Raw genomic sequence first — 23,530 nt, 5'->3', positions numbered from 1 at the left:
AAATTTTTATATCATTTTTCATTGCATTATTATTATTATTATAACTTTGGCCAGTCTCGAAGCACTACGTTGTAAATGTTTAGCCTACTTAAGCTCACAGCGTTTATATTTTTTCCTTTAAAGTCTATTACATCTTTACCCTGGAGTGTCATGTCTCATCTCACTTCATACAATGATTCACTACGTTGTTATCAATGACAATGAAGACATTTTAATTCAATTGTTTTCTTAAATGTTTTTCAAAATCTCACCTATCCCCATCTGAAAACTACTGCATTTAAATAGGCAATGACATAAAAACAACAACCATTTTTTTCTGAATTATTATTTACATCAATCATTTACATACAATAAACTTTGGATAAGCTACATGTAAAACCCCTAAGACATCATACTGTTTTTTTTTCATTCACATATGGCCCAGGTGATCCCTTACATTAAAAATAATGACTGATATTTTCATCTCATTTGTTGAAGCTAATTGGAAATTATAATCATAAAATGTACAGTAAACATTATGGCTCATTTCTGCCCCTCAGCTCTCTGTCTTCGAATCAAGTCGGAATACAATCCACCTCGGCCCAGTAGTTCGGTGTGAGTTCCAGCCTTAGAAAAAAAAATACAAAAAATAGTTCACACACTTGAAAAATCTGCATTATTTCCTAAACAAGAATGATTTAACTTAAAATTTTCTTTCACCAATTAATACTCAAACCCTTCTGTCACACTCACTTCTGCGATGCGCCCGTTGCTCATTACGCAGATGAGGTCAGCCGCCCGAATGGTGCTCAAGCGATGGGCAATGATGAGCACGGTGCGCCCTCTGGTGGCTAGGTCCAGGGCTTCCTGCACCACACGCTCAGACTCTGCATCTAAGGCACTTGTGGCCTCGTCCAATATCAGGATGCTCGGGTTCTTAATGAGAGCTCGGGCGATGGCGATGCGCTGCTTCTGGCCTCCAGATAATGTCACGCCGCGCTCGCCTTAGGATGGATGGTGAAAAACTTTTAGGCCTTGTATCCAGATAATTGGCTCTAAACTAAATTCACAAGTACAATCTTTAGCTTTCTTTTACTTTAAAAGAAGCAGAGCTGCATTAATCCAGGAGACATTTTGACATACACACACATTATTAAAATCTCACACCCAAAACAGTGTTGTAGCCATCTGGGAAACTGGTAATAAAGCGGTGAGCGTTTGCTTGCTTGGAAGCCTCAAAGACCTCAGCGTCGGTGGCCTCGGGTTTCCCAAAGCGGATGTTCTCCATGATGGATGCGCCAAATAAAACCGGCTCCTGGAGAAAAGAACATGACGCAAATGAGACTCGTTTTGTGAGGTCAATTGTAATACTTGTCTTTTTTTAAGGTAAAAAACAAACACATAACATCCCACTATTGATTCTTAAGCAATTCTGAGCATTTATTCCCTTTTGTCATTCATAGTCAACACAGGCCCATTTATTTATGTTCTTATCCAAAAAAGCAGCATCTATTTATTTTATCAGACTTAAATTGAGCTTATTTTGGGATTTAGCCCCTATTTTAGAAAATATAGGATGCCTTTGGATCCGATACATTTATTTGGAGAAGTACTGATACTATACAGTCCTATGGCACCAGCCCTCTTATTTTCTTCAAGTAGCAATGGTAGTCAAAACAGTATCAGATGCCTCCTAGTGCCATTTCACAATCAGGAATCTGACATTACAAAATATGACAGAAATGAAACTAATGTAGATATTTTTTAAAGAGGAACACTGCAAAAATGTATATTTTAAATTATGTATTATGATAATACAATTAATTTCATTTACTATAATATCATAGTATATGATGTAAAATTAAAAAAATAGATATTATACTATACATATATTTTTTAACTAAAATAAAATTACTAAATGTCAAAACTTTCTGAAAAAAGGAAGAAAAATAGCTAACTTAAAGTACTAGTTTTCACATTTCAGTAAAAATATATCGTAAAAAAATAAATTATTCATTTTACTTGTTGATAAAAAATATTTGCCAAAGCTAATTATATTTGCAATTGGCATTTCTTTTTCCCATGGTAAGGATTATTTTTCTTGTTTTAACAGGAAATACTTTTAAAATAGTTAAAAATGTATCTTTTTTAATAGAAAATCGAAAAATGCCATTAAATAAATGCAACATTGACGAAAAGTTTTACTTTTGACTTTAAAAGCATTTCTCATAAACAACCTAAAAAACAGTCATCTTTAGCAAAGGGACAGGTATCAATGACATCAGTATGAAAGTTTTGTTATTGATCAATACTCAAGATTTGAGTATTGGTATTGGTCAGAACATCCCAAAAATACCTGATTAATAAAGCCAATAACTTGTCCCCTGAGCCAGCAGAGATCAAGAGTTCGAATGTCGAGTCCATCCAACATCACTATGCCGTTCGTCGGGTCGTAGAAACGCTCCAATAAGGATGCTACTGTGGACTTTCCTAAATTAAATAACGCATTGCATACATCATTGCAAAGTTTGAAGTTTATGTTACACCACAAATCATAAGGAAATTACCTCCTCCAGATTCCCCGACAATGGCAATTGTTTTGTTAGGTGGCAGTGTTAGGTTGAACCCCTCCAAAACCTGATGACCGGGTCTTGTCGGATAGCTATAAATGTAAACCCACAACAAACAAATTATAAAGGCATGTGCCAAATGTTAAATTTCAATATTTTTGTTCATTAAATATCAAAAAAAGGTAGAACCTGAAAGAAATGTCGACAAAATCAACTCTTCCTGTTAATGAATGATACGGGATGTGTCCCCCGCCAGAAAGAGGAATTGAAGGCTTCAATGACAAATATTCAAAAACCCGAGCACCGGCGCTGGTTCCTCTCACCATCTTGCATGAGTAAAAGGATGTAATGAGAGCAGACCAAAATCAAATTATCATCTCATTTGGACTTAATTTTACTTACTTGCCCAAACAGGATAGATATACTAGCGAGCGATCTAAAAAGTATGCAGAAAAAAATAATAATGGTTAACGTATAAATGATTTATAGCATGTTCACCAAGTGGGATGTGGCGTTTACCTCTGCACTGTCTGGGAAGCAACCAAGAAAGACATCAGGTCACCAGGTGACATTTCGTTGCTCGAAATGAGAGTTCCTCCGGCAAAAATTGTACCAAGAACAATACCTGCGGCAAAATAAGAAAAAAAAAAGTTTTTAAAAAAAATATCCGTAGTGCACATTAGCACATTCCCCTAACACGCAAAAGTCCCCTGTGTGGAAACATATGTTGGCTTTTAAGGGATGGGAGCCACCAGGCTGTACTTGCCAAAGAAACACCACAGGAAATGGTGTCCTGGTGGTTAAGGGATCCAACCATCCAACCAACCAACCAACAAATTTCAAAATATTTTGAAACCAGCCGACTCACAGTTGAGCACAATGTTTGAAAGTCCTTGGAAAACAGCAATTCCAGTCCCAAGATTTTCATTCATTTCACAAGACTTTTCAACTTCGTATGCGTACAGCCTGTTTGAAACATGGTGAAAAATGAATTAAAGCTAGTTGTTAGTATTTAAGCATACAACACATCACAGTCAACTGCTTTCACTTACTGTAACTCCCGCTCCTCCATGGCAAAGGCTTTTACTGTTCGGACATTGCCTAGAGCCTCATCTGCAACGCTGGTTGCCTTGGCAACCTTGGTGAAAGAAAAAAAAAACTTAATAGTCGTAATGCATTTTGAAAAATAAATTTGACAACATGAATACTATGGATCAAGATAAATACATATATGGTTGAATTTAAATAACATATTTAATTTCCTCATTTTAAAATGAATATGATTAACTACTCTATATTAAGACGTTCCCATCACTGTATATTTAAAGCAGCAGGAAAATGGATGATTGTATAAAGAAATGTAGTTTCCTCATACCTTTTTGATTATGGACAACTTCCAATTGCTGCATATGCAATCAAGTTAGAATTCCATACACAAATCACATCTGTAATGTTTGAGATTTTTTAAGTGATTGACATTATTTATATTCTTTTTTTCAACAACTGCACATCTGACAGTTCTAGGTGTTTTCCTCTTTTTTCCAATACAGTTGTCATTTGAGAGGGTGCACTCAATGTATATGTTTAAGAGGGAGTGGCAGAAATCCAATTTGAATCAGATTATTATCCATCATGTGAAAAATCTGTGTACAATGTCAGTTTGGTTTTATACTTGTATAAAAAACAAAATGGCACAATTTAGAAAAACACCCTCACTTGTTCTTGAGCCAAACGAGACAGTCTGCGGAGGAACGAGCCAATGATAGCCCCCACACAAACTAGACAGGGGAGCACCACCACAGTCAAGCCTGTGAGTTTTGGAGAAATTATGTAAAGCGACACAAAGCATCCCACTGTTTGAGTGATACTTCGCAGACCCTGGAAAAATAAGACAAATCCACAAAGTCTTTCAACAAAGCTGTTCTGGATGTAATATTCATAAATTAATAATCAGGACTTTCAACTCAGGAATAAATTAAACCACATGTGGCCACATCAGGTGCATAATGCATGATGTATAAAACAAACATTTAATTATTAAAAAGAAATGTAAACACGTGAATTATGGGGGTGGGTGGTCAATGAATGAAGGTCTTTTTTGTACCAATAGGAGGCACTAAATAATACACAATGTCCCTTAAGGCAGAGAAAGTTGAACGTGTTTGCAAAGCAACACTGCCCTCTAGTGGTATTTAGTGGCCATGGTAATTCCTTAGGCACCATAAAGTGGTCAAACAAAAAATGGATGAATGTTTCAATTACCAATTCTACCCATATGATGATACAAGTTCTCTGTTTAAAAAATTAAACCCTTTCGATGATGTGACTAAAAGAGGTATGTTTGTGTTATACCTGAGAAATGACCAATTTAAAGGAAGACTTGAACTCCTGAATGTCAGCTGTCAGGCGATTCACTAGTTGTCCAGTTTTGTTTGCATCAAAGAAAGCCACATCTTGCCTGAGGGATAAAGTACGTTAAGTATGGGACATCTGATTCAAATTAAAGTGACGGTAGGAATAAATACCTCAGTATGGATGCAAAAAGGGTTTTCCTCATGTCCGCAGCCACTCTTTCTCCAACTCTTGACAGGAGAATAATGTAGCCGCTGGTCAACAAGCCCTGTTGTACATGTCATGTTATTAAAGGATTGACAGTACAGCAGTGTAATAAACTGATTGTTTTCCAATAATTTTTATGACGTACTTGGATGCCATAAAGTCCAAGCAAGTTAAAGGCGGGCCCCCTTATTTCACTGGCAAAATTTCCAGTGTGCTCCCTAAGGTAACGTGCCACGACATTCACCAGCTCCCCCAGCATCAGCGGGATTTGAATGTTCAAAATGGCTGCACCAAAAGCCAGCTGGAAAAAACATGCAATTGAGAGAAACACCATTATGTTGCATTCATCAAGAGCTGGCTTACCATTACGGCACACATGAGTGCAAGCACTTGGGGCTTCACAAACTCCCACAGGATGTGCCATTTGAACTCTGGAGTTTTGGTCACAGTCTCCACTTGGTTGTTATTCAGGTCAGTCTCACAGTACGCCACGCGGCAAAAAAGTCGCCCGGAAATTGTCAGCGCTGCCGGTGCAAGGATAAACCGCAGTGTCACGCCAGATCGTTTGGATGCTCGTGTGGATGATAGTCGTGTGCCTCTCTGAGCCAAGCTCCATAAGCGACTGATAATATTCCCACGTTGCTGAGAGGCAGTGAAAACATTGGATCCAAAAGATGAATGCAACCTTAATACAAAATGAAATGATTACCGAATGAATACAAAAGCGCACGTCTTTACAGTTATTAGTCTGCAAACCTCTTGGACTTGTGTAATTGTTGTATTAGAAATGTATAAACTTTAACTATAAATGACTAAATAAAAACTCAGTGATGTTTGACGGATTTATTATCTTATTCATGTATCATTTTGACTATAGTTTAAGATTCAAGTCAAATCATGTTTATTTGTATAGCCCTTAATCACAAAAAGTCTCAAAGGACTGCACAGACCACAGATTATTGCAAACCAGACTATTATGACACCATCCCCTGATCTAAAACCTACATGAGGGAAAATAATACACAGATATTGTCAACATAAAATATAAGCTATTCATATGCTATAGAATAGAAGAGTGTTTTAAGCTTAGATTTAAACATTTCCACTGAGGTTGAAGATCGAATCTCAGGGGGAAGAGATTCCAATTACAAACAAAAAAAATTCAACAGAATAAAAATGAATTTACACTTTTGACTACGTAAAATGCAAAGTGCATACAGAATATTTTCGTCTAAGCAGATCAGGTCAAAGGTGCAACAAGCATTAGGCTGTCATAAGCCAACCATGATACTGGGTCACATTACCCTACCTTGAATATTTCCATAAACCTGCAGTGTTATTGCATTGTAGCTGTACCAAATGCGACCGCATAGTTCTAGCAAAAATTACTCTGCAGCAAAACCACATTTTAACGTTTTTTTTTTACACAAAAACAAACATATGATTGTTAGACTGGTGTTACAAGTACGCGGCCATATTTAATTTACCCAGAATGCACTTCTCAAGCTAGGGTAGGCAGGTGAATTACTTTTTATTTCACGGTTGTTATTTTGATGCTTTTGATGATTTCTAAATGTTTTTTATATATATTTTTGTACTTGAAATATATATATTTTACGTTGTACTCGCAAAGAGCCAACGTGACCCGGAAACCAGACAACAATTTGTGAAAAACTACAAACCTAAACCGGAAGTAATCACTGCTACTAACCTGGAGTGACGTTTGTTTGTGAAAGACAAAAACAGTGAGCTCCCACACGTTGGCCATGTTTATTTATAGAAGTGAGCTGGCCGAACTTAAACTCTGGCGGACTCCGGTCGATTGGACCGTTACGTGAAGCGAAGCGATCGGGTTAAAAGAACGCGAGTCCTCGTTTTCGCGGAACTGGGAGGAAAAAGAGTTCTACCACAGCGGGTGGACGGAGCAAGTCTGGAACAAAACAAAACAGCGCTCTCCGCGCGACCACGCTCGACTGGCTGAATCATCCTCCACCAGCCGATCGCTTCACACTCTCCACCGGGGACTCGACGTCGTCTTAGGGGATTGTTTTATCACGTTTACCAACACCAAAAAATCCTCATCTGGGAAATTTATCAGCTGTCATCCTAAATTGTCACGCTAATTTAGCATTTAGCTAACGTGACTGGGGTGACTCAAATCGCTAGCTGCAGAATGTAGCTACGCCTTTGATGGTCTTCGATCGTTTTGGATATAAGGTAGCTTCTTCTTGCATACTCGAGAGGAGAATGTGAAGCACAGCCATGGCCAACTTGGAAGCCTACCGGGAGTATCAGAGGATTGAGGATGTGGAGGAGGATTCTCCACCTGGAGAGGAAGACTTGCTGCTCCATGTGCCCGAAGGCCTGAAAGGTACATTTGTTTTTTGTTGTTTTGTTTATGTTGCGTACCCATTTTGCAAGTCTCGGGGCAATGCTATTTCTTTCTCTTCTGATTATGTACAAACATGTGTGTTGCAGATTCATGGCACCACATCAAGAACTTGGATAACTTCTTCACTCGAATATCCTTGCGTTATTATGCCCTGACTACTGTCTTTGTACTTCACCGTACCTAATCTATCACCCCGAAGAATGGATACAACGTATTTTTCCACAGTGAAGCAAAATCTCAACTTGAACTACAATTAATTATTTGTTAATCAGTCAATTACTTAGAGTATTAATAGATTGTTTTGTTTATCATTCAAGTAACCTAATAAGGTCTTAATTTCAATTATTATATTCCAAAATTCATGACGATTGACCCAAATAAATCCAAGCAATAACACCAATCAGTTTTTAAATAACAGAAAAAAAATGCATTGAGGCACCATCTGCAAAAAAATAAAGACTCTGGTATAACAAAAGTGGTCAATAATTAGTAAAATACCATACACCAGCAGATTGATCAATATTAATGATTTGTTTTAATAAGCTAAGAATGTACTAAATTTATTTATGGACATATGTAAATTATATCATTTTAATCACAAAAAGCAGTAAAACAGAATACAAACTACAGATCATAAAAAATGTTGTCAATTTATTAGATAATCAATCGCTTGTTTATTGATCGTCTCATTTCCGGTCTCTAATCAAAGTAAAAGATAAAGACTATTCAAAAATCAGTTAAAAAAAAGAAGACACGCAGCATTCTAAAATTAAAAAAAAGTACAGAAATGGATGAGAAACTGCACTGCATTGTCCATAATGCGCAGAAGCTTGTCACAGTGTTCTACATTCTCTTTCATCTCTTTCATCATAATATCTCCAGATTTTAGTGGCGTTCCACACTTGTTTTTTTTTTTTCATATTTGCTTGGGGCTTCTTTTTTTTTAATCTTATACTGCATTTGTCATCCATATGTGCCTCTTTTTTCCTTAATTTTTCTATCTACATCTATCATTTTCATCAGAAGAATGGCTTTGCCTGTATGATGCTGTCGGAGTTCTTTGAACTTGTGTAAGTATTACTCTGCCGAACTTCCCACATATTCATTTATTCAATGTTTTAAAATTGGAACCTACTAGTATATATACTTGTGAATAACACTTTGTTAACTTTGTTAAATGTTGTTGTTTTTTTAATATAAAAATGAGATGTAAACAATTTATACTTGTACAACTCAGCTATCTTGCATCCTTGGACAAAATATGTCCTGTGAGATAATGCAAACATGATTTTATCGTTTACGTGTCAGTTGTGTAAATCATGCCCCTGACTCCGAAGTGAATAGGTTGAGTGGGGGAACTTTAATAATTTTCGTCGTACCTGGTTATATACTATGATTTACAACACAAGCAAAATTTAAATAATTTGATTTTATTTTACTTTTGCAATCAATTTCAAAACAGTTCGCAGCTGCAGAACTTGACCTCATTTCACTTATTGTTTATTTTTCATTCCGACTCTGCTAGCGGGGGTAATGGCTATTTTTAGGTCTTGATGTTTGTCTGAATGTAGCCAGCCGACACCTTTAATACGGGGGTCAGGAAATAATAATCTTGTAGCGACAAGTCAAAGTTTCATCATAATACAACACTGACTTTTACACATATATATCTGGATAAGACATGTTTATTTCAGATTGTGTTCGGGGATTTGGGACAGGTAAGATAATGTTTAGATTTTTGTTTATGAGGTGGAAGGATGACAGTTCATTTAGAATTGATGCTTCAATGTTATTTCATGTGTCCGACAGCCAGTTTTTGTTCGTGGTCACTTTCACGACGTTCTTGGTCAACTGTGTGGAGTATGACGTCCTGTTTGCCAACCGCGCTGTCAATCACACGAGAACGGGTCACAACCCGACAGACAGGAGCAAGGTCACCATCCCCGATGCCCTTTTGCCCAGCCAGCAGTGCACTGACCAGTAAGAACCACTTTATTCAAGATCATCCGCATTTTTGTAAGGTGCTTCAAATCGGAATTGTATTTATTGTCATCAATTGCAACGTGCTTTATATTGTGAACTACAAGATTAGACGTGTCACTCCTTGATAAATATGTAATAAAATAGGTAAAAATGAATAATAGGATAATTGGCATTTTTTTTCTAGGCAGATAAGGAAGATAAACATCTTCATGTGATTATAGCTTCATGTTGTGTGGTTAAGTGGAGGTTGTTCTGTAAAAGGGACAAGTTGTTCCGCTCGGATTAAAAATACCTTATGATTGATTTTCCTGTTACAACATTTAGGTGTTGATCCCACTGATGTTGTTAGGTTACAAGTTGAGTAATTGATTCTTGTGAGTGTGGTAAATGTTGTCAACAAGACTACAGGTTTTGGGCTTTGGCTGACTGCCACATGTGACTTCCCTGGCAGGCCATACTCAACTCATCTAAACTTTATTTATCATGCTCTTAAACACAGCCACTACTGAAGACAAAGTGCTGTACACCAGTGTTTTTCAACCCTTTTTGAACCAAGGTACACTATTCATATAAAAAGAAGAAAATAATAATTAAAATAAAAACATAATTATTTGCTTATTTATGTTTTTATTTTTCACAGTGCAATCTTAAACCGCTTTATTAAACAACATAAGTTATTAAATGTAGTGTGCTACCTCATGAGCAGATAATTTGAATATAAAAAGTATATAAAAGTCTACTGCTACCTACTGATGTGGATTACTATTACAGTTCCTCGTGTGAAGAAAGCAACAATGCTGAATAATGATTTTTTTTGGAAGGATTAAATTGGGCAAATTCCAGCAGCACACTAGTGTCGTTGAAGAACACTGCGGTGCACAGATAAATTATTGTTAATAAAAAACTTAAATAAACCCTAAAATAATAAAAATGCTTTAAAGATATTTGATGAATATAATGATGATGATGATAATCTATCTATCTACCCTGGTCATATCCCTCGGGAGGGGTGACCGACAGTAAGACAAACACATACAAAGAAAATAGAAAGGGGAAAAGTAGCAAAAAAAATCACACACAAATTGTTTTTGGACCATGGCCAACCCAAATGCCCTAACACTCAAACAAGTTAAGCACCTCGGCACCCAAGTTGGTCATGCTTTCATCCCACCAGATTATCATAATTCAGCCGGATGATAATAATAATAAATACAATTGAACAAAGTTTCATGCTGGGTCAAAAGGCAAGGAATACAAATCTGTTTAAAGGTTAGTTTTAAAAAATCTTGAAATGAACCCTGAAACGCACAGGCAGCCAGTGAAGGGAACCCGGAACAGGTTTTATGTGCTCCTTCTAACCTGTGCCAGTTAAAAGTCGAGCATTTTGGACCTGCTGTAGGCGTGAAATTGAAAACTGTCTGATTCCATAATACAGTTCATTCGAATAATCCAGCCGGGATTTGATGAAGAAGCTTGACTTCACTACTGCACTTATTTGTTGAATAAGGAAAAAAGTTCCTCCATGTCTGATCATAATTTTTCCTCCACAGTAGTGTAGCTTGTGTTTTTTTCCCACATATTCCACGAAGTAAGAAAAACTTGCGCAATTTTCTTGGAACCCTGTTTGGATCATCTTGTTTCTTTTCTGCTTTTCGAAGGAAGCTGAGCATATTTATAGATTTGGCTAGTGGATATTCACTGAATTTTAAAAACATGATCAATAATGTTAAGAATGTTGTAAAACTAAATTTAAAAACACTCCATCACGCGAATAACAAAGGCTAAAAAGAAAGCGAACAAGGAACTATAAATCCTTAAAAAAACAATGTCTTGCAGTTACACTTGGTCACATTGCAATATAAATTAGATTTCAGGTAATTGTGTAGCCCTACAGTATGTCTCCTTCGTTTTAAATAAGGAGCAATTTTGTGGTAGTCTAAAAATATTTGGTCCGTTTTAATAATCTGATTTATCAACCATTAAATGGGCTAAAATCTTAACCCAATTACACTATCTTTTTATTTGCTATTTTTTTCAAATGACAAACTTGCATTGACTTAGATCGTTGTGTAATGATGCATGAACACAAATATACGTGATATGAACACACCATGCCATATAGAGTCTCTGATGTGCTGCCATGGTCTAATTCAGGGGTGTCAAACTCATTTTAACTCGGGGGCCACACGACAGAACAAACATTATGTCGGGGGCCGGACTAGTAGATTAAAGAGAAAGGAAAAGAGAGATAAAGAAATAAGAGAAAGAGGGAGGGAAAAGGAGAGAGGCCGGGACAAAGAAAGGGAGAGAGTGTTAGAAACAAAAGAGATAAAAAGAGAAGTCGTGAGAGAGGGGGAAAGAAACAGAGCGGAAGAAAGACATCCAAAGAGAAATAGAAAGACAAAAGGAGAGAAAAGAAAGCGCAAAGGGTAGGAAGAGAGAAAGAGATAAGAGAGAAAGGAAAAAAAGGAAGTTAGAGCAAAAGAAGTTAAAAAGGCACACAGAGAGAAAGAGACAAAGAGCAACAAGGGAAGAGAAAAAGAGAGTCACAGAGAGTGGGAGAAAAGGGGTGGAAAAGAGGGAGAGAGAGAGAGAGAGAGAAATACAAGTAGTGTCTTTGTTCGAGGCACCTTTCTTTGGCACGATCAAGTTGACATATTTCAACCTGCAGCTTGTTTTTCTCTTGCGCTTCTCTGAGTGTTGTCTCGCGGGCCGGATTCAATCCCTTAGTGGGCCTGATCTGGCCCGCAGGCCGCCTGTTTGACACCTGTGGTCTAATTTGTCCCCGCCAGGGTTTCTAATTTTTAACTGTTCCCCTCACATCACAACTTTACTCCGCTTTCCATTTGGAAACATGGATTTCCTTTAATGTTCTGCTTATGTACTCTTATTTTTTGCTTCAGAATCCAAGAAAACAGCTGGATTATATTCCTTCTCATCATGGCGGCCATTTTCTGGATCTATCGACTCATCAAGGTCATTTGCAACGTCTTGAGCTACTGGGAAATCCGTCAATTTTACATCAAAGCGCTGAAGATCACAATGGTACATATATAGACCTTAAAGTAAAATATTTTATGAATTTCAAAACAGCAAAAACAATATCCCGCTTCTTTAAAAATTTGAGAGAAAAAATCTACTAACGGGTGCATTATTCAGAAACATGCAGGTCAGAGATTTAAAGGGTTGATTAAATTGACACTTAATAGGTGGATAGACTATCCACAGTATGTTATTGTACAAACAATCCAAATGTCAATGTTGGAATAAATACCTAAACGTACTTTTAATTACTTTATGCTCAGTGAAAAATATAATGCATTATTTAACACCCTTCATTTTGCATTGCTGGGGTTTGTTTATCCACTAAGGCGATTTCTTTTTTAAATTCACTGTTCTAGGATGAACTATGCAACTTCACGTGGCAGGAAGTCCAGGACCGTCTCATCAGCCTGCAGCGAGAACAGCAAATGTGCATCCACAAGAAAGAGCTGACAGAATTGGACATCTATCACCGCATCTTGCGCTTCAAAAACTATATGGTGGCCATGATCAACAAGTCTTTGCTTCCCGTGCGACTGCAGCTCCCCCTACTGGGGGAAGTGGTCTTTCTCACCCAGGGCTTGAAGTACAACTTTGAGCTCATCCTTTTCTGGGGCCCCGGCTCGTTGTTCCAGAACAAGTGGAACCTGCATCCCAAATACAAGCGCAGCGGAAATCGGCTGGAGTTAGCGCAGCAGCTCAGCAGGGTCATCCTTCTCATGGGCGTGGCCAATCTGCTGCTTTGTCCATTTATCCTGGTGTGGCAGGTTCTCTACGCGTTCTTCAGCTACACAGAAATTATCCGGCGGGAGCCTGGCAGTCTGGGCGCTCGCCGTTGGTCCCTCTACGGCAGACTGTACCTGCGTCACTTTAACGAACTGAACCACGAGCTGCACGGACGTTTGGGCCGAGGCTATAAGCCTACATCGAAATATATGAACTCTTTCATGTCGCCGCTGCTCACAGTGCTGGCTAAAAACGTCGCCTTTTTCTCGGGCTCAGTCTTGGCTGTGCTCATCGCACTGACAGTCTATGACGAAGACGTTTTGACGGTGCAACACATTTTGACGGGCATCACGGTACTGGGGGTGGTGATCACCATCACTAGGTGAGTCGTCCGCTCCTTTTTCTCAGTGAGTCTCGCATCCACATTATTAAGCGCTTATGTTCCTTTATGTCCTACACAAGGTCTTTCATCCCAGACGAGCATATGGTTTGGTGCCCAGAACAGCTGCTGCAGTGCATGCTGGCCCACATACACTACATACCAGACCACTGGAGGGGCAACGCTAACAAGAGCGAAACCCGCGACGAGGTGGCACAGCTATTTCAGTATAAAGCGGTAAGTGCAGGGAACTTTATTTTTTATTGAAGCTCTTAAGGTAGTACCCAGTTAACCAAGGCATTATAAGGGGTAAATAAATTTAAAGGAGCTGAACAGAATTTGACACCTTGTTTCTCTCTGCCACCATCTCCTGATTTAAAGTCATGATTGCAGCCTTAATCAGCTCGTTCATGATGTTCATGCAAGTACGTGTATTTTTTAGATGTGCACAAAAAAGCTCTTCATCTTTCTTGGGGCTTGGGTTGGCGTTTGAACTGTATTTGAAGTAGGTCTTTTCTTACTTTCACCATTTTCACCCAACACTTAACAAAAAAACTCTGCAAGGACAAGCAGGACGTCACTCTACAGCACTCCCCCAAGGCCTCTTTCTTCAAACCAAATGTGTTCAGGCCCGAATAGCTCTGATAAAAGTAAGGTAATATCAGGTGGGCGCAAAAAAATAAGGGCTCTTTGAACTCACTTGGCCATTTTAACACTTACTTTACAGAGAAAGCTATTAACCCCTCTTTTAAGTAAACTACACTGTACAAATGTTTAGCCCTGATAACAGGTTTTGGGCCAATAACTGGCCTTTTAAGTTCTTCACTCAAATATTGGCCAAAATTAGAATATTGCGAGGAAATTATATTAATAGAATGTTCTCCCCATGCCTGTACTCTGTATTGTGACTGCACAAAATAAATATTCATTCTGGTGGTATCTGTCTGAAAAAAGTGGTATTGGTTAGGTACTGGTCAGCACCAGGTATCTCTATTGAGCCAATACTAGTTCATACTTAATAGTTTTTGGCCATATGATCTATAACTCCTGACGTCTATTACTAAGAGCCACCAATGAAGACGATTTAAGATCTGTATTATTACATGTTGGTAACAAAATAATTCTTCTCCTAACATATGGGGAAACAATTGAAGAAAATAACATTAATTTTAAAATTGGAATTTTCATATATCAAATACTGAAGTGTTAAGCACTCGTATCAATTTGAAAAACGTGGTGTCAAACATCCCTAGTATTGAGCATCCCTTGGCACGCAACAATAAAATTTTGTCACTGCAGTAATAATTTTGAAAAACTGTACAATACCAATCCAAACAGTTGTACTGCATTGTGCAAATAAATGTTTTATTTATTTATTCCTTCCCTAATTGATACTAGGAACAGTTTAACACCCTTGAGAATTCTCCTATACCAATTTCAAATCCAAAATGCTATCATTATTTTAGATGTATAAACATTTAAAAGATGCAATGATACATGTAATTTTATCATACAACCTTATGATCCCCCCCCATAAATGCATGGAATTAATGGATACTTTCTATTCTTCTAAAGACTAATTTCTCCAAGACATCAAATGTACATTGAAATAGAACAATTTTCCAGCACCTGGTAAACAGACCCATCCAAAATTTCAATTCTTGCAGAGTCGTTTATAGCTAGACTGTTCTCTGCGCCAATCAGGTGTTCATCCTGGAGGAGCTGCTCAGTCCCATCATCACGCCTTTTATTCTAATCTTCTTGCTGAGGAATAAGTCTCTGGAGATTGTGGACTTCTTCAGAAACTTCACAGTGGAAGTGATTGGTGTGGGTGACATCTGCTCCTTTGCACAGATGGACATCAGACGCCACGGGAATCCAACTGTGAGCAGGACTCAGTTTGCACACGTTTGCCAAATTTTACCAGTTTTTGTGCTCTGTTTGTCATTCTATATATCACCACACATTTCAGTTCAGTACACATTTTTCCCTGTCTTTTGTGGTCTCATTTTTGTTTAAAAACAAGATATCATGTTAATTCATTTACTGCCAGGCCACAGTGACCCAAAAGTATAAAAATATTGCCCCAAAGGCAGATAATCTAGCTGGTTTAATTGAATATTTTTTTTCCAGTCATCCTTTTTTTCCTGGTAATTAAAAATACTATATATTTAAAAATATATTTTGAGTAAAATAATCCCTAATATTTGCAAAAAATAATCCGTTATAGTGGATGGTAAATTTATTTGTTTTATAATTTTCATAAGCATTATCGTTTTAATTTATTAGTATTTTTGTTGTAATCAATTAAAATTCTCTTTTAAAAACCTAAAAGACGGTGTGTAATATTTAGTGCACCCTAGTGGTACAAAAAACTTTCCTTCTGTAAAAAAATATTGATTTGAATACCAGGCAAAATTACATTAACTATCATACCAATGTCATTTTTATTAAAAAAAAAATCATAGGTTGAAAAAAATCGTACTTCTTTTACTAAGTGGAATCCACACACAGGTCTGCGCCATGTTTGTTCTGCATCTAGCCGCCACATTGTGCTCTGTGGCACTGGCCCTTGCTCGTACCAGACAACACAGTGCCATCTAGTGGTCAAATATTACGCACTGGGGCTTTAATATCTCAGCAAAATAGGGGGGAAAAAGCCCTTTAAATGACTACAGTGTTCTGCTATGATACATAACGGGCAATTCAGTGTATTTTATTTCTTATCTTGCTAAAAATAATAGAAATTGCTCATTAAGTAAAAGTATCTGCCATATCATACTATTTTTCTCATTTTTATTTTTTTCTCATTTTGATAGAGAAACGTGTTAAAATGGTAGTTTTTATCATTTTAAATTATTTCTATTTAAGTTTTATCAGAGAACAAAATCAAAGAAATACATGGTTGGATATGAAAATGTTATATATTTATATGGTATTTTTTTCTATTTTACTAGAATAAAACAAGTTAGAATTTTTTTTAAATGTTACCAGAACAAAAAGTTGTATAATAAATAATAGTTTTAATAATGTGTAATAAATATTTCATTATTCTACTAGAAAGAAAATATAGTAAAATCGAAAAAGAATTACTTAAAAATGAGCAAAATTTGTTTTTTTTTTGCAATGGATATTGGATTTCTATAGCTGTCATTGGCATTAGGAGTAAAAAAAACTGTATACTTTTGCACGATTCATAGCCAGTCCACACAACATTTAGAAAAACTCATATTTGGTCATTTCAATCTGTGTTTGTTTTTTAGTGGCTGTCTGAGGGCCAGACTGAGGCTTCAGTGTACCAGCAAGCAGAAAACGGAAAAACAGAATTGTCCCTCATGCACTTCACCATTAAGAATCCGCACTGGCAGCCGCCACTGGACAGCTCGGTGTTCATCAGTCAAGTAAAGCAGAAAGTGCAACTCGATGCACAAGGAGGTCCATCCACACAGCTCCTGCTCTCTGAAGCTCCACTCTGCACATCACTACAGTCAAACGAGTCTGCTACTGGGGTAAAAAAAAATCTCACGGACTAATATAGTTCACTGCTGTCTAGCAGTTATAATTATACCCACATTGCTGTTATTGTTTCAAGCCTGACAATTTGGTGGCCAGTGTCCTGGCACACCCCGTTCTAACGGCGTCAGGGCTGCAAGGAAGAGATCACCGATTTATCCCACCGAACACGGCAGCGTCAGCCGCCGCCAGCGTCCTGGCTTCTTTGTCCACTTCACAGCTGCCGCAACCTGGCAGGAGCCGCACGCAACGACACCAAGCCTCCTCGATATATCCAGAGAGCACCATGTACCACAGTGATCGCACAATTATGGACAGGTAACTTCACACATTTTATTAATTAGCATAAGAACATTTTCCATGTCTAACTTTATTGTGTCGTGTTTTTAGAATTACAATTGTCTTTATTGTCATTGATAACTACATAGTAAAAGTTGTTTACATAGAGATTAGGAATGGCACTCCAGGATAAACATAATAAAGAGTTTTAAAACAAATAATGTAGGAATATTTAGGCAAAAATATTTTCCAATTAGTGCTTGGAGACCGGCCTTAGTTGTAACTGCATCAGAGCAACAGTGACCTTTAGCCACAACATATTTCCGAAACAAGCCGAGAAACAACATAGTCCTCATATTCCTTTCCATAGGCAAGATATATACTGGGTTTGTACGGGTGTTTGAAATCCTTAAAAATGCTTGAAGTTTAATGTTTATTCAAGGATTTAAAAGGGGTTCAATTTTCGGTGAAGTGCTTGAAAATGCTGGAAATGATACGCGTTCCTGACCTTAATGCGCCAGTGCCCTACTATACTAAATGGGTTGGACAAAATTTGTGGCATAACACTTCTGTGGTTTTCATCTTTAAAGCTTTTTTTTTTTTTTTCACAATTTAAGCGCGATCCCGTGTTTTTTAATAAGATTATCTGCCATTCAGGATATATCACCAGAGTACACTTGATTTATACTCAATTTCATATCCGGTCCATATTTATCCCTGTGATTTCAGACAAAAAATAAATGAAGTGTTTGCAAAGCCCCCACTGACTAATTTAGCCAGTCCCCACAACTCACCACCATTTAGCCAACACAAATCTTAGTCAAGCATATTTTCCTACACTAAGGCAGCAATAAATCTTCTAATGAACTAAGCTGTGGTGCACTACATCACTAAATGAGCTGGGACTATTAGGTAGTGTCATTGTTTTCTAACAAGCTTTTGAAAAATGCTTTTAATATGCATCGTTTAACATTTTGTATTATTTTCATTAACACAGTGACAGCCATTTACGAAGTAATACCCTGCAGTCGGAGTTTGCCTCTGCAGAAATGAGCCTCCACGCCATCTACATGCATGAGGTAGTTTTTTTGTCGAGTGCCACTTCAACTTTGACACTCACCTGCTGTCTGTTGATACAAATCTATCTTTCTTTACAGGTTCACCAGCAGACATCACAACCGCAGAGAAGTTCAGGGCATTGGCAAAGTTCAGTGCCAATGACTGAGCTTCATGGCAACACTGGTAACTATCACATTGGTCACATGTCCTACTAAAAAATACTAAAGGAATTGAATACAGAGTTTGTATGAGCGCTTGAAATACAGAAAAAGGTCAGGAAAAAGCTTGAATTTTGTGTAACGTGCTTGAAATTTTTGCCATGTTTCTCAGCAGTCTGACTCGACAGACCACACATTATATGGTGAAAAATCAAAAATATAATAAAGTCTGCCTGCTGTGATTGCATGACATTGTCATCTGAAGCGTCATCGCCCCTTACAGGTGCATTAGGACAGATACACCAAAGAGTGCAATAAAGAGATACAGTAATCCCTCGGTTATCGCGGTTAATGGGGACCAAAACCAACCGCGAAAAGTGAAAATCCGTGAAGTAGTGACGCCCCTTCAAAAATGCTTAAAAAAAACGTATACAGTATACCCCCCTGTGTTTTAAAATTTTGTAAAATGATGCAATTACTAATTCTAATTGAATATTTTGTTTAAAAATTTTGTAAAATAATGTAATTTCTAATTGTAATGTAATTTTTTTTCATTATTATAAATTTTTTCATTTTTTTTTTTAAATTTATTATTATTATTATTATTATTTAGACCCGCGAAGCTCTGAACCCGCGAACGTGGATCCGCGAAGTAGCGAGGTCCCACTGTACATCCCTTCACAATGGGAAAGGCAGCGCTGTCCAGTCATACGAAAGAAAACTCACGGAGATGACTCGCTTGACAATGATTTTTTTTTTGCTAACGGTTTGCTACATGCACCTAAACACGGAACTATGAAATGTGCATCAGAGCAAGGATTATGTATCAATTATGGAGATTCATTAAGGGCTATGTAAAAAAAGAGGGAGTGTTTCCCAGTGGTGAATTGTAATGGGAAGAAATTCATGCAACTGAAGATGTAAGCTACATTTTGACAGCATTTTTACCTGACACCTATATAGGGAGTGATTTGTCTCAAAAATATTTACACATGTATTGTTGAGATCCACAAATAAATTCACAATTTATCCAAGATATAAAAATCATATGTATTGATAAATACTTGCGTAAGTTTAAAAATCACATACGTAAATTGCAGATACGTTTTTGGATATGCAAAATAAACGATTCACGCTGAAGTTCCCCTTTTAACGGGATTAGAAACAAATTAAAACTGACCTTGAAAGTGTTTAAAAACTGCTTGAATTTGGCTAGTAAAAAAAGTACAAACCCTTTTAATAGATGATTAGTTAAATTTGGAAAAAGCTGAACTCTGTGAATTGCAATTCTTACTTGACTTTTACCTTTAATAAGACAGAGTTAAAAAATATTCCATAGTATAGCAAAAACAATGATGGTTTTATTTTATTGTTTGATTCAAAATGAACATTCTCAGGTTTCCTGACCCATGCCGGTTCTATGCCGCCTTTGGTAACACCGGTGCGCCTTGGTGGATGGCAGGAAGAGGAGGAGGAGGACGAAGAAGGCGAAGAAGAGATAAACAGTGGATCCGCTATGAAAGAGGACACCAGAACATGTTGAAGTGCCTTATGACATAAGGTGCGTGGGTCCTTTTTGAAGTATGCAACAGCGCTGAGCACATTTATTACGCGCTTCTAATTTGTTAAACGTTCTTAATGCGGCGCTTCGGTGAGAAGGACCTCAATTATAAGGTTAATTACTAGACGGATGAAGGAAATGTTAGTCTTAATTAAGTACCAATCGTTAACCTCTTCGGCTTTGTTTTTCTGATGTTGTGTTTAAGTTTGCCAATACAGATGAGCCCAAGAAGTCAATCAAAAAGCATGGTTGATGAGAGTAAAGATCTCATAAGTAAACAGGACAGAAATGACGCCCAAAATGAAAAGAAATAATAATGTGTGCGTCCAGTAGAGGAGGAAAAATAGGCTACAGCAATGAAAAAACTGTATTTTATTTACCAACTTCACTAAAGTAATGCATCCCACTTCTAATAAGTAGAGAAAAAAATAGCTATGAAACAAAAGCACATCTAAAACGAATAAACAGCAACATGTCTGATAAGCAGTGTTGGGAACGTAACTTTGAAAATGTAATTAGCTATAGTTACTCACTACTTTTTCCAAAAAGTAATTGAGTTAGTAACTGAATTACCCTATAGTAAAAGTAACTAGTCACCAAGGAAAGTAACTTTTTCCATTGCTTTGAAAATAAGTTGTATGTCAAAGAATTTGAAATATTCTGAGCAGTATTTGAGTCAATTGAATAGAGAAGAACAGACCGGTAGTTGTGTTATAGAACCTTGTCATATTTATTGCACCTCACCAGCAACAGATTTATCCCACAAATATTCACAGTAAACAATATAAAGTGAGTTTAATTAGGTATATCTAACCCTCACAGCCTGAGACAACTAGTAGAAGAGACATAGTCATTATTTTATTTGTATAGCTACATAGCCTACTGTACTTCAAGTATTTCGTTTACAACAAAAGTCAATTGTAAAACAATTTAAAGTGAGTTTCACTCTATAGAATAAATCACAATCTCTAGTCAAACAACTGCTCAAGTAGACATATGCTACTGTACTTTAAGTCTTTTAACACCGATCACAAGAGAAAAAAGGTGTCCTGGAGGGAACCAGCTGTTGATTGGTGGGGAGCCAGCCCCCTTTGCTTACTTCCTAGTGCCATTTCTTAGAGACGTTTCGTTCTCAAACCACATGAGTCGGTTGCCGCTGCATCCACAAATGTCAACAGTACTGGTGGCTCACATTTTCACTCAGCCCTCATTCACCTTTCTTTTTGCTTATGAGTAACTACACAGGCCATTGTTAGAAAATCCCCTAAAATGAAACCTACATAAGGGTAAGGAAAATCTTTTAAAAAAAAACTTGAAAAGGAGTTGCACATGGTGTAATCCATCCAGGATGGTCAGGCTGCAATGGATGTTGCAAGGGCATCAACATGAAAGAGAAAATACTGCTTTTCATGGTTACCAATAGGAGGAGACTGATCTGACTCAGATACAGCACCTGGTATTTCCTGGTGGTCTTCCATCCAAGTACTAACCAGGACCAACCTGGCTTAGCTTCCGAGATTATACAAGATCAGGCATTTTTAGGGTAGTATGGCTGTAAATATTCTATTTTAAGGAAAGTAACTAGTGTTTTGTGGTCTGTTGTTTGATTAGAGAAACTTCTTCTTTTCATACAGATTTTTCCTTTCTGCCCGCCTTTTCTTTTTGTTTTTGAACATGGAAAAATGATCAACAACTACTTTCTTGTATATAAGACATTCAAACAACCATTGATTTTTTTTTCCCTCCCTGTTTTTTCTTTTAGTGTTTACATTTTTTTTTTCACCAATGAACATTGTGGCCTTAGAAGACCTTCAGCACGGACCTTTGAAACCACCCTTTTGACACAAGGACATCTCATGAAGAAACCACTTTTTTTTTTCTCTTGTGCACAGACATCAGGGAAGACAACATTTTTGGGCAGATGAAACGGATGTGTGTATGTGTGTGCGTTCTGGCGAACAAAATGGTGTATTCATAAGACCACAGATGGAAAATAATGCCAAAGGCTTTGTACGCACAATTCAAGTGTTTGTAGTGCACATCGCAAGCATCTGGTTAAGTGTTGGGTTCATACTGCATGGGAGTCTTAGGTTGATTAGATTCTTGCCATTTGTAAATTATTTATGAGTCCACATTGTTCTCACATCATATAAGATACAAGCATATTTAGCACATTTATTCATAGAAGTGTCAGTAGCTGAAGGACTTCATTTATGACTTCATATGGAGCATTTTGGTGCTGCTGTCTTTATTGGGTTCTAACACTCGCATGTTTTTACAAGATTTTCATTCTGTAATGTTAGGATAGACAAAAAGGTCTGGTATGTATGAAATATTACACACAAAGTCTCCATTCAATCTCAGTAGTGAGGCATGTTTGCTCAAAGGATTCGTGCTGCCATCTGCGGTTTTATCATGAGTAAAATGTTTTCAACACTTTAGGGTTGCTTTTATTTGTCTTGATAGTATGCAATATTATGAATAGCAATGCAGCTTCAGCTTTTATGAAGGCTATTTTGTATAAGTATACAATATTTGTACATGATTTTGCATTTTAATCCACTTTTTTTAAACTAAACCAGAGAAAACTTGCATTCTGGATAGAACAGCCAGCGGTATGTCCTCTGTACTAACATTGAAAGGCCTCTGCCTCTGCTTAAAATTACTACTTTATCCTTCTCAATTGACCATCAGGAGAAAAGAAGGCACTCTGCCTCATATAAGCTTTACACATATTTATTGTACTCCGCTGTCTTTTATTTACCATGCCTGGTAATCATTATTTATTTACAGAAATATATATTTTCTCTACCCAATGTCATAACGGCTGGACCAAGGAATAAACTAATAGTGATGCTTAGAAATGTTGATTGGCCAAAAAGAAATTACAAAATCACATCACTTTAAAAGGAGTACCGGTAATAATTCATCATTCGGGATAATACATAAAAAGTACATTCATCAAGCAGGCTTATGCAGGCCACATACTTTCAGATTCAGATTTACTTTATTGTCATTCGTGTACACGTGTATACACGTACCCACACTGAACCTGCACCAGGCCTTTGTGTGTGCGTCTCCACGGCAAAACGTACTTCATGATGCTAAAATAATACAGTATAGGCACTGTTGTATATTTACATATGAATAGAATAACCATACATTTTAAGTGTACATTCATGTATGTACACTCAGCACACGCAAGAGCTCAGGGAGGGACCTGAGCCACCACCTCAAAACGTTTGTATATAACCTACGATTAATTTTTTTATTGACAGTCTCAATTCATTCACAGTGCTGTGAAAAAGTATCTGGGCCCCATCTGATTTC

The 23,530-nt window shown here is 37.2% G+C and overlaps 2 protein-coding genes across 4 annotated transcripts; one reads left to right on the top strand and one right to left on the bottom strand.

Annotated features, from left to right (window-relative positions):
• Positions 1-277: 277 nt before the first annotated feature.
• abcb8 (ATP binding cassette subfamily B member 8) lies at positions 278-6,578 on the bottom strand. Of its 2 annotated transcripts, XM_088319912.1 has the most exons (16): positions 6,418-6,578; positions 5,472-5,793; positions 5,254-5,409; positions 5,075-5,169; positions 4,902-5,007; positions 4,266-4,427; positions 3,602-3,687; positions 3,418-3,515; positions 3,069-3,174; positions 2,952-2,985; positions 2,739-2,875; positions 2,547-2,641; positions 2,336-2,469; positions 1,147-1,294; positions 733-983; positions 278-606 (listed from the first exon to the last, which is right to left on the bottom strand). In XM_088319912.1, exons 1-16 carry the CDS (start codon positions 6,513-6,515, stop codon positions 523-525), a joined length of 2,112 nt encoding a protein of 703 aa, XP_088176038.1. In that variant the 5' UTR covers positions 6,516-6,578; the 3' UTR covers positions 278-522. The 2 variants fall into 2 exon arrangements, with proteins under 2 accessions (XP_088176038.1, XP_088176045.1); XM_088319919.1 differs by lacking the exon at positions 278-606 and having other exon boundaries at positions 922-1,039; positions 1,129-1,294.
• Positions 6,579-6,838: 260 nt separating this feature from the next.
• Positions 6,839-22,639, top strand: atg9b (autophagy related 9B). Of its 2 annotated transcripts, XM_088347209.1 has the most exons (14): positions 6,839-7,479; positions 7,587-7,630; positions 8,506-8,570; positions 9,310-9,480; positions 12,387-12,528; positions 12,885-13,633; positions 13,714-13,867; positions 15,335-15,514; positions 16,894-17,139; positions 17,223-17,461; positions 18,420-18,501; positions 18,580-18,664; positions 20,037-20,200; positions 21,963-22,639. In XM_088347209.1, exons 1-13 carry the CDS (start codon positions 7,371-7,373, stop codon positions 20,180-20,182), a joined length of 2,412 nt encoding a protein of 803 aa, XP_088203335.1. In that variant the 5' UTR covers positions 6,839-7,370; the 3' UTR covers positions 20,183-20,200; positions 21,963-22,639. The 2 variants fall into 2 exon arrangements, with proteins under 2 accessions (XP_088203335.1, XP_088203327.1); XM_088347201.1 differs by lacking the exons at positions 6,839-7,479; positions 7,587-7,630 and having other exon boundaries at positions 8,512-8,570; positions 21,835-22,639.
• The last annotated feature ends 891 nt before the right edge of the window (positions 22,640-23,530 follow it).

The sequence above is a fragment of the Urocampus carinirostris genome, chromosome 1, assembly GCF_059441175.1.
Source record: "Urocampus carinirostris isolate Australia breed hairy pipefish chromosome 1, RoL_Ucar_1.0, whole genome shotgun sequence".
Lineage (NCBI taxonomy): Eukaryota > Metazoa > Chordata > Actinopteri > Syngnathiformes > Syngnathidae > Urocampus > Urocampus carinirostris.
Note: the sequence above shows the minus strand (reverse complement) of the source record. Positions and strands in the feature narration are given on the sequence as shown.

Coding starts and splice junctions, on each gene's coding strand:
- abcb8 (XM_088319912.1), bottom strand. CDS start 6,515: ATGTGGTTTTGCTGCAGAGTAATTTTTGCTAGAACTATGCGGTCGCAT. Junction 5,170..5,253: donor TTGGACTTTATGGCATCCAA/GTACGTCATAAA, acceptor CATGTACAACAG/GGCTTGTTGACCAGCGGCTA. Junction 3,688..4,265: donor CTCGTTTGGCTCAAGAACAA/GTGAGGGTGTTT, acceptor TCTTTCACCAAG/GTTGCCAAGGCAACCAGCGT.
- atg9b (XM_088347209.1), top strand. CDS start 7,371: ATGGCCAACTTGGAAGCCTACCGGGAGTATCAGAGGATTGAGGATGTG. Junction 15,515..16,893: donor GACGCCACGGGAATCCAACT/GTGAGCAGGACT, acceptor TTTGTTTTTTAG/TGGCTGTCTGAGGGCCAGAC. Junction 17,462..18,419: donor GATCGCACAATTATGGACAG/GTAACTTCACAC, acceptor TCATTAACACAG/TGACAGCCATTTACGAAGTA.